This window comes from Ursus arctos, unplaced genomic scaffold (assembly GCF_023065955.2).
Source record: "Ursus arctos isolate Adak ecotype North America unplaced genomic scaffold, UrsArc2.0 scaffold_24, whole genome shotgun sequence".
Taxonomy (NCBI): Eukaryota; Metazoa; Chordata; class Mammalia; order Carnivora; family Ursidae; genus Ursus; species Ursus arctos.
The window spans coordinates 23,641,034-23,652,091 of record NW_026622919.1 but is presented as its reverse complement, the minus strand read 5'-3'; the positions used below and the strand labels follow the sequence as shown (position 1 = coordinate 23,652,091).

At 49.4% G+C, this 11,058-nt stretch overlaps 1 protein-coding gene across 1 annotated transcript; it reads left to right on the top strand.

The window, feature by feature from the left end:
* The first annotated feature begins 1,587 nt into the window (after positions 1-1,587).
* On the top strand, positions 1,588-10,002 carry SNF8 (SNF8 subunit of ESCRT-II). Its single transcript, XM_026513078.4, has 8 exons — positions 1,588-1,737; positions 2,103-2,153; positions 4,711-4,849; positions 5,745-5,849; positions 6,477-6,549; positions 7,673-7,814; positions 8,680-8,754; positions 9,769-10,002. Exons 1-8 carry the CDS (start codon positions 1,684-1,686, stop codon positions 9,904-9,906), a joined length of 777 nt encoding a protein of 258 aa, XP_026368863.1. The 5' UTR covers positions 1,588-1,683; the 3' UTR covers positions 9,907-10,002.
* Positions 10,003-11,058: the final 1,056 nt, after the last annotated feature.

The following is an 11,058-nucleotide window of genomic DNA, read 5'->3' as shown; positions in this document are numbered from 1 at the left end:
TATGTGTTGGAGGAGCAAATCTGTATCTGGGGAAGTTTGTTTCTAAGGGGACTTAGACTATCTGAACTTAGTGTCTAAGGGTGTGTCTGAGGGTGAACCTGAAATAAGACTCCAAAATTTGCATTTGTGATTTCACCTTGCTGATGATTCTGGATCAATAGCTCTGCCCAGCTTTTTCTGTAAACCTTTATATTAATACCCCCAAATGACCATTGGTCATCTCTCTTGTGGTGTCACAGAGACCTCAATTTCAACACGTTCAAAGCCACTCTGAATTATTTCCCCAGCTTCATCCTGTGGTTTCAGTCCCTGTTCCCCCACCTTCCTTCTCTGAATGGCACCAGGCTATTGCCCAAGACAGAAAACTGAGCATTTTTTCCCTACCCACTCTGTCTCCATCTTATCAGTTTTATCATTCTACCTTCCAAATATCTCCCGAAACTGTCCCATTCTGTCTACCTCACGGCTACTATCTTCATTCTAGCTTGCATTATTTCTAGGTTGCATTGCCATGGCTGACTTAAGTCTAGGTTGTCACTAATTTTTCTTTTTCTTCCTTTCTTTCTCCCTTTCTTTCTTCCTTCCTTTTTTCTTTCTCTCTCTTTCCTTCCTTCTTTTTTTTTTTTTTTTAAAGATTTTATTTATTTGACAGAGAGAAGGAGAGAGCACAAGTAGGGCGAGTGGCAGAGGGAAAGGGAGGAGCAGGCTCCCTGCTGAGCAGGGAGCCCCAATCAGGGCTTAATCCCAGGACCCTGAGATCATGACCTGAGCCGAAAGCAGACACTTAACAGAATGAGCCACCCAGGTGCCCCATTTGTCACTAATTTTTCTAAAACAAGAATTTGATCTTGTTACTTCCTGTTACTTCAGAATCCTTCATTAGCTCCTTTGTTAGGCTCAACGCTATAGAGAGCACCTATGGAGCTTTCTAAACACACAGATGGCTGATGCCACTCCAAATCTGGTGAATAACAATCATAGCTGATGTTTACTTATATGTCAGGCATTGTCCAAAATGCTTTGTTACAGATTTTCTCACTTCATTCTCACAACAACTTCATGAGTAGATGCTACTCTGTACCAACTGTGGACACCAGAACACAAGAGATTCAGGACTTTGCCTGAAGTTACTGGACCATATGCAGTGGAAGTGAGCAATGCAGCCAGGCTTTCTAATTCCAGAGTCCAAGTTCTTAACTGTAAGGTCTGCCCTGGTCAGAATCTCTGCGTGTGACTCCAACAGGTAGGCTCCATTATAGCAGATGGGCGGTGTTTCATGCTCAATTTGGAAGCTTCGGGGCCGACTCAGCGCCTGGCCCATAGTAGGCGGCCGCGAGCGCTGGCTGGGAGCCGGAGGCTGGGTGGAGGCGGGCGGCAGCCGAGCTAACACGCGAGGGTCGGAGGGGCCCACGTGGGTGGGGAGCGCGCCGCCGACAAAGAGGCCGCGACTCCGCGTCCACGCTCGCCGGTCCTCCCCGCCGCGGGGCTTTGCCGGGCTTCTCCCAACCCGACCACCAGGGGAAGGCGGGGCCATTCTGCCCCGCGGCAGGAAGTCGGCGCTTAGCTTCCGGCGCGCGGAGATGACGTGAGGCCCGCGCTTCCGCGTTGGGAGCCGGCGGCGGATCCCGGGACGCGGAGACCCGGGGTCCCGGCAGCGGGGCGGCCCCCGGGCCCAGGGCGGGGATGCATCGCCGCGGGGTGGGAGCCGGCGCCATCGCCAAGAAGAAGCTTGCCGAGGTGAGGGAAAGAAGGCCGACCCACAGCCATCCCCGACCCGAGAGAGACTGAAAGTCTCGGAGCAGAGAGCTCTGTACCCTCAATTCACCCCCCATCAGAATCTAACACGGGCTCCTCGGGTGCCGGGGAACTGAGTTTCTTCAGCTTCCGGTGGATTGGAACGTCGGCAGCCCCAGATCCACCAGCCCTTTCTCCCGCGTTCCCAACTACGACTACAGACGAGCCGTCTGTTTTACTTCCTCCTCCCTCTCCCTAAGAAAAACCATTTAAGAGAGACCCTCCTCTTTTCATAGTTCATCGGACGCAGTACAAGTGGGAGCCGCCAGCGCCCACTCTCAACTCACGCTGGTCTCTTTGTCTGACAGGCCAAGTATAAGGAGCGAGGCACTGTCTTGGCTGAGGACCAGCTGGCCCAGGTGAGTCGGTTGGAGGGCTCCAGGCAGGAAGGGAGTCCTGACAAGGCTGGACAGGACACCTTTGATGTAAACTAGATTGTTTGGATTGAACTAAAAATAGGGTATTTGGCAAATTTCGATTTCTGGGCTGCTCAGATCTTTCACTGGACTTGCCAATAACACTGATAGCTGACATCTTTGAGTCATTACAGGCTTATATCGTCCCAGGCACGTGTCCATTTTCTTTACATACACTATCTTGTTCATCCTGATGATCCTACCAGGACGGAACTCTATTCTTCCCAGTTTAGAATTGAGGACATTCAGGTGGTTTATCCAAGATTACATGGGTAGTAGGTGGTAGAGCTGTTTGGGGGCTTTCACTTGAAGTGCCTAAGAATAACATGAAAATACTGCTTAACCTGTGTGGCCCATCACACCACCAGAAATGTGTCAGTGATGGGGTGCGGTGCTGCGGTTTCCTTTTCTATATGTACGTACGTGCCCTGAGTTTACTCAGTTCCTGGGACTGGTAAAGAAGAGGAGGGAACAGTTAAGCAAGGAAATGGATCCTTGTACTGAGGAAAGATAGTAGACACAGGCTGTGCTCTTCAAAAGCTCCCACTTAGGGGCACCTGGGTGGCTCAGTTGGTTAAGTGTCTGAGTCTTGGTTTTGGGTCAGGTTGTGTTGTGGTGGTGGGATTGAGCCCAGCAGTGGGCTCCTCGCTCAGTGGGGAGTGTGCTTGAGATTCTCTCTCCTTCTCCCTGTGCCCTTTCCGCTTGTGCTCTCTCTCTCCCCTCTCTCTAAAATAAATATTTATTAAAAAAAAAAAAAAGAAACGAAAGCCCCCACTCGTAGGGGAGATGACATACAGGAATCAACTGGAAATGGTGATTACAATGTGTAAATTTATGATACGTAGCAAACGAGGAGATGTTGGGCCAGGAGTGGTTACTCTTGGTGGGTAGAACATAGGCTTTGTTAATTAGGGAAAGAGAAGGAATACTACAAATAAGTCAGAAAATCCCCAAACCATTTGTATTTAGTTTGGACTATAATCTGGTAGACCCACCCCTCCCTTTGGATTCTTTATTTGGAGTTGATTCCCAAGAAGGTCCATGACTGAAAGATTCAACAGTCACTGCACACCTAATTCATAGCAGGCTTCCATTTTCTGTTCTGTAGCCTTTCTGTCAGTGGCTTAAGATTTATTTCTTTCTGAATGCCGCATTCCCTCATTTTTAAGGCAAAATGGATTCTGGGGTGCACATTCAATCTAATAACAGTTTCGAAAAAGTCCCACATTAGATGTGCATGCTGATTGTTAGATGCATTCTGACTTTAGAAGAGGAACGTGTGGGGGAAAAATGTATGTTTTATTTTTTATTTTTATTTTTTAAAGATTTTATTTTTTTAAAGATTTATTTATTTTAGAGAGAAAAAAGAGAGCGAGCGAGCATGGGTTGGAGGGGGCAGAGGGAGAGGTAGAGTCTTAAGCAGACTCCAAGGTGAGCACAGAGCCTGAGGTGGGACTTGATCTCAGGACCCTGAGATCACGATCTGAGCAGAAACCAAGAGTGGGGGCTTAACTGATGGCACCCCTCAGGCGCCCCAAAGATTTTATTTTTAGTTTTTTTAAAGACTTATTTATTTATTTGAGAAAGATAGAGTGAGTGTGTGCAGAGGGAGAGGGGATGCATACTCCTCACTGAGCACAAAGCCCGTTGTGGTGCTCAATCTCAGCGACCCTGCGAGCATGACCTGAGCTGAAACCAAGAGTAGGACACTTAACCTACTGAGCCACCCAGCCGCCCCCAAAGATTTTATTTTTACATAATCTCTATACCCAACATGGGGCTCAAACTCAAAACCCCGAGATCAAGAGTGGCACACTCTACCACCAGCTGAACCAGCCAGGTGCCCCCAAAAATGTATGTTTTAGAATTGAGGAAACATTATGGCATCCCAATCCAGCGGACAACAGAACCACGAAGAAAAGTTAGGGATAAAAAGAGAGGGAACAATAGGGGTGCCTGGGTGGTTCAGTTGGTTGGGTGTCCGACTCTTGGTTTTGGCTCGGATCGTGATCTCATTGAGCCCGCAGTTGGGCTGCACGCTCAGTGGAGAGTCCGCCTGAAGAGCTCTCGCTCTGCTCCCCCCCCCCTCGCGTGTGCACGTGTGCATGTTCTCACTCTCTCAGATAGATAAAAATCTTTTTAAAAAAAGATTTATTTATCTATTAGAGAGAGAGAAAGAGCATAAGCAGAGGGAGGGGCAGAGGGAGAAGCAGGCTCCCCCCTGAGCAAGGAGCCCGATGTGGGGCTCGATCCCAGGACCCTGGGATCATGACCTGAGCTGAAGGCAGACGCTTAACTGACTGAGCCACTCAGGCGTCCCAACAAATACATCTTTAAAAAAACCCCAAAAAGCAAAGGGAACAAGAAACAGCATAATGGTAGGCCTGGAGAGGATAGGTTATTTCAGCCTTTGCCCTGCCACTGGGCCAGGAACTTATTTTTGGCATCGGACTGTCACTTGGCTGGGCTGCCCCTAACCTCCCCCTGGTCCACCTTACAGATGTCAAAGCAGTTGGACATGTTCAAGAGCAACCTGGAAGAATTTGCCAGCAAGCACAAGCAGGAGATCCGGAAGAATCCCGAGTTCCGGGTGCAGTTCCAGGACATGTGTGCCACCATTGGGGTGGACCCTCTGGCCTGTAAGGAGCTGTCTGCAGGGCTGTGGCGTTCTCTTAGGGCTCTGGAGGGGCAGAAGCTCATCTGGCTGTCATCATTATGGCTAGGGCATCTTCCAGAAGGCCCTTCTAGAAGGGCCTGCAGGGAGAGCGAGAGGCCGTTGTCTCTAGGGAGTGCCTAGCAGGATGGCTAAGTGCTCAATGTGGTGGGGAAGCTGGAGATTGCTGGCGTGCAGGCTAGTAGCCAGGGTACGGGCCTTCCCGTGAGTGACCTACAGTGGAGTTTCTGAATGGCTGTTTTTTCCCTTTATTAAAAAGATAATTTTGTTTTGATGAAAGTAGCATGTCATCATGGAGTCGGTCAATAAAGGAGAAAAAAGAAAAAGAGAAAGTGTAAGTCTCCTGACGCTGTCCCATGGTTGCCGAGAAATATTAACAGTCTAAGATACTTTTCTGGACACCTTCATCCTATTTATAAACTTTTTTTTTAATATCTTGGATTATGCTATAATTACTCTGTAACCTGCATTTTTTTACTCAATAAACTGTTGTCTTCAGTGGATTTTTGAATGCCAGGTCTGCATATTCTTTCTCTCAGCCTTGTCTAGCTCCTAGGTCCCATTATATTTCACTGTATAATTTGGGAAAGGAAAACTCATTTTTATAATGTGCTGAGCCAGAATCAGCCAAATAGAAATGCCTTTTAGATTGCCTGCCCTTTACAACTGTCAGAGCCTGGTTTTTGGGAGGAATTTCCAAGATGTTCAACTGTCTTGAGGATCCTGAGTAGTAAATGGAGCCCAAGGATTTAGGCTAGGCAGGGAAGGCTTCCCATGGAGTGATGTTTTAATCTAGCTTTGAAAGAAAAGAAAGGAAAGAAACCAACGTATAACCTGGCTTTTGTTTTTCTGTCTTTCAGCCGGAAAAGGATTTTGGTCCGAGATGCTAGGCGTGGGGGATTTCTATTACGAGCTGGGTGTCCAGATCATCGAAGTGTGCCTGGCCTTGAAGCACCGGAATGGAGGTGAGGCTGGCTTGGTCTTGCGCGCTGGGCTTTGGGCTTCTTGGAGGGAGAAACCCTTGAAAAGTCGTCTTTTCCATCCTACAGTCTGCGGGCCTGTAAGATCTTGAGAAGCCGTTAGGTCTTCAGAGCATCTTAGCGGCTTCATGTGGTTGAATCTCCGGCAGGTCTCCATGGCCAGGGGTAAATGGAATTACCTGAATGATTGTCTGTCTTCCCTGGAGACCTTTGCCCGGGAAGCTCTTAGCCTCTGGTTATGACAGAAAAGAATAGGGAGGGAGGAAATAGGCCTTTCCCCGATATACCACACGTCTGGGTTATGATTTTATCATTAGTAACTGTGTGTCCTGGCACTTCAGGGTGGGGTGATGCCAAGTTTCTGGGCTCCCCAAAACGTGACCTAAAAATGGCCCCAGTGGTGTCATCTTAAGCACTTGAATGGTCTGTGTTGAAGTTAAAGAAAACTTAAAACCAGTTATAAATCATTGACCGTAAGTAGATAGGGCCTTGATGTTAAGAGAGCCTTTATAGTTTTTCAGAGATGATGTTGCCTCTGTTTTTTATATTTTTGGCTTGGTTTGGCTTAGCCATGAGGGTCATCGTCCATCTGCTTTCCTTCCGCTCCCACAGGTCTGATCACTCTGGAGGAGCTGCATCAGCAGGTGTTGAAAGGAAGGGGCAAATTCGCACAGGACGTCAGCCAGTAGGTCTTGCCTTCCAACCCCTTGGAGTATAGAAAGGTCTTTAAAAATCAGATGGAAATCTTTTCTCTTTACTGCTCGCACGTATAGGCTACGTTTGGGATCATTTTTGTTCCTCTTTATGATCAGAAAACATGTTTTTTAGAAAACTGAAAATACAGGGATATAAAGAACCAAAACCACCCATGATTTCTCAACTGAGAGATTGCAACTGTTGACATTTTGGTGTATTTTCTGGGAAGCATTTTTTTTTTCATGTGTACATAGGTATTGTTACTATTTTTTTTTTTTTTTTAACATACCTGGGGTTTATACCCTTGAGGTTATTTGAGATCAAGGAGACTAGGGCGCACTGAGAAAGGCTGGGGAACGGAGTGGGAGTCAGAAGATGGGGTACAAATTGATCTGGTTCACCAGCCTCTGTGTGTGACTTCAATTTGAGAAAAGGTTAAAAAGAAAGGCTGTCAGTATGTGGGCTGGGTATATGGTCTACACATTGTCTTGTGGGTTTTCTTTTTCCCTGATTCAAGTTAGTTGTTAACCGGAAACCAGACAATCCGGCAGGACTGGGCCTGACTTCCCAAAGGGCCGTCATCAGCGGGGTTGCCCTCTGTGAAATGGATCAGCGTTCTCTGTTTCGCCACAGTTCACGCTGCTCCCCGTTGTCTCTTGCATTCAGCTCATTCAGTCACATTCTCTGATGGGCTCCCGGGGGCAGATTTTTTTAAAGATTTTATTTACTTATTTATTAGTGAGAGAACACAAGCAGGGCCAGGGGCAGAGGGAAAAGCAGGCTCCCCACTGGGCAGGGAGCCCGACGCGGGACTCCATCCCAGGACTCTGGGATCATGACCTGGGCCGCAGGCAGACGCCTGACCACTGAACCACCCAGGCGCCCCCCGGGGGCAGATTTTGGGCCCCTGTCCGGGTCGGAATGGTTCGCTGTGCGGAGAGCCCCCTCCCTGTCCCGTCTCCCGTGTCCGCCCCCCGCCGGTGCCCCCCCGGCCCCGCCTTCTCACTGACCTCACTGACCGCTGCGCAGCCTGTCGAGTCTTCTGTCAGGGTGTCCCCGCCGGGCCGGCTCTGGTGCGCCCGCGGCCTTTAAGCAGCTCTTCCTCACCTCAGAGACGACCTGCTCAGGGCCATCAAGAAACTGAAGGCGCTCGGCAGCGGCTTCGGCATCATCCCCGTGGGCGGCACCTACCTCATTCAGTCCGTGCCGGCGGAGCTCAACATGGATCACACGGTGGTGCTGCAGCTGGCCGAGGTACCGGCTGCCTGCCGCGGGGAGGGCGGGGGACGCGCGTGCGTGCGTGCGTGCGTGTGCGTGCGTGCGTGGGGGGGCAGTCTGGGAGGCACTTGGGGAGGAGCTCGCACCGCGGTCTCTGGCGGAGACTGTCCGGCGGACGCACCAGTCAGACCTGCGCTTGTTGAGAAGACGTTTATTGAGCAGCTACAGTGCGAAGCACCGGGCCGGGCTGTGGGCGGGGAGAGCGAGGGGCCCCGAGAGTCCCTGCCCCCGGGGAGCGTACAGGCTAGCGGCGCAGACACACGTGCAGAAGGCGAACTGCGTGCTCGCGGGGTCTCCGTCATGCTGCTTTCTGTACGGATTCCTCAAAGCGAAGGTTCCATCTTGCTTGCCATCCCGTTCCTCAGCATGCCTTAAGGATATCCCCTCTTCCCCAAGTCCTTGTCCTGGATCGAGGGAAGACGTGTCCAGTTTTCCTACTCTGATCATGTAGAACAAAGCTAAATAAGGAGGGGCTTTTGTTACTGGGGAACGGGTACGGTGAGGCAGGGAATTGCCACCATTTCTTCCTGTCCGTTAATTATTCTGAAACTTGTCATGTTCTGAAGTTCTCTGAGAAAGTCTAAATTAATATTTTCCTACCAGGGACCCGACTTTTTGAGATTGAACCTGCCTTGAACCTGCCTCCCCCCCCCCCCCCCCCCCGCCACCCTGAAAGTCGCTTCTCTATTTGCTGGGACTTCTGAACGTTCTTTTTCTGTGCTCTTAGGCTTCCAGGGCAGTTCTTCCTCCGGGCTGGGTCAGTCCGTTGTTGCTGGGCAGACGCTGGGTTCTTGGGGGAAAGCCCACAGTTAACTGACTCCCCCATTCCTCCTTCCTTCAGAAAAATGGCTATGTGACTGTCAGTGATATCAAGGCCAGTCTTAAATGGGAGACCGAGCGCGCGCGGCAAGTGCTGGTATGTGAATTTTGGAATGGCCCAGAAAAGATGGGCCCCAGAGGGGTGGAGATGGGTGGAGAGATGGCACACCGGCAGAAAGTTCAGCCTTGTTCTGCTGGCCTCTTGCCTTGAAGGCTGCTGTCACCACGGAGAAGCAACGCCCGCATTCCTGTGAAGGTGCCACTGAGGTCCAACTCAGAGGCAGGCTTCTGACTTCGCTGTAGGCAAGCCACCAATACCGCCTCTCTCTCCTGACCCGTAGAGCCTGGTCAGACAGTTCATACAGTTCGTATTGGAAGGAACACTGTTCATACAGAGTGCAGGGAATTGTTACCTACTTAATTACATATCCATAATTATATACTATTATACTGTATATTATATAGTTAGTGTTTTATATATACAGATTTCATAGTACTAATGAGAGGTTGATGTGAAGGAGTAGCAGGAGAACATAACCCTGGCTTTTAATACCTTCTTCCATATCCAGGTAATTAAAACTAGAGACTTAATTTCTTCTGGAAAGTACGGTAACATGAACATCTATTTAATGCTACTGGGCATAACCAGCCCGTCTTGAGCATATTTCCAGCTGTAGGAATTGCAAGTCCGTTCTAAATAGAGCCCTTCCATTAATTTCTCCAGAAAGGTTTACCCACAGGGTAACTGAAACGTAATTACAACAGTGGTCTCCATTTTGCTTCAGGGAAATGGGATCAGGGATTTGCTTAGGGTCACAGGGCGGACGTTTCCGTAGCCCTTTGTTCCTCCTACAGCAGCCCACTCTACTTGTCTTTACCGTCTTTCCCAGCAGCACAGGTTAAGTGATTTGGTGGCAGTTTTTTGCACCTCAGGCAAAGGTCAGGGCCAAACAGAACCTGGAATTGCAGTCTGGTTGTGTAAATATGTGAAGGCACTCGTGTAGATTTAGTTTGAAAACCCCACTGAAGCCAAAATAGGTTTGGGGATTGTTTGTCCACCCTACAGGAACTGCTGTTTTCATAACTGACTCTTTCTGCCTTTTCCCTCCAGGAACACCTGCTGAAGGAAGGGCTGGCCTGGCTGGACCTGCAGGCCCCAGGGGAGGCCCACTACTGGCTGCCGGCTCTCTTCACTGACCTCTACTCCCAGGAGATTACAGCTGAGGAGGCCAGAGAAGCCCTCCCCTGACTCTGGGAGTGCGGAAGGGGCCCCAGCAGCAGGCAGGGAGAGGAGGGCGGAACTGCTGGTGAATAAAACCTGAATAACTTTTTTTTTTAAGAAAAAGTTCCAAGTTTTTTCTTTCCTCAATATTCACCCATTATTTTATTTGTTTTAAAGTGCCTTCACATTGCATCTTTATTGGAGAAAACCTCATTTATCCAGTAAGGATAACCTGAGTAACACAGAACAGTGAGCGCGTACGAAACGACCTGCATGGGTCATCTACAAGTTCACGGTAGAGCTGGGTCTAGAACGGAGGCGGCCTGTCTCCTGGCTAGACAGTCTAGTCTCTTTGTAGCCCTGGGACGTAAATTATAGCTGTTAATTCAAACCTTGTCCTTATAAAAATGTTTATCTCAAACGAGCAGACCCTAACGGACCAGTAATAGCCACTCATCCAGTCTCCTCCAGCTTCCTCTAGAGCTTCCGGGTTCTGACAGGCTTGGCTGAGTGTGAAGGAAGTAGAGGTCAAAGTTAAATGGTGGTTAGAGGAAAGAAACAATGGAACCTAGGGGAATCAACCAACAGCGGACATAGTATAGTCCTCGGGTTCCGAACTAGCTCTCCCTCCTGTGCTGATCACTAGGTCCCTCCAGCCTTAGTGGTGAGAAGGGCATCATTTGATGAACACCTACCTACCCTGTGCTACCTCCTAAACACACTTGATCCTCACAGCCCCTTTCACTGGTTAAGTAGGTCTCCTTCATGTCTCAGGTGAGGAACTGAAGTAATTCACCAGGGGGCCACCAGCTTAAGAAGCAAATCAAAGAGCCAGAGCCTAAGTCCACTCATGTGCGGGCTTTCACTTTGCTGTATCACAGCTTTGCAGGACACAGGCTGGCTGGATATTGTGGGCTGTCTTCCTATACACATGGTCAGCCAAGAGGAAAAGCCTCTCGCCAGAAAGCCAGAGCCCTTCTTTAGCAAGTAGGGAAGGAAGGTGGTTGCACGAGGCTGTCCTGGTGGTCTGAGTGCTGAATTCCTAAGAGCTGGTTTAGTACCAGAGATCGAAAACCCAGTGGGGTTTGGATTATCCATTACTTAAACCGCGCTTTCCTTACCCAGAGATTCAGTCTAGACCGGCCTGTCCGTGGAGGAGCCATGCTCCCTTCCCAGTTT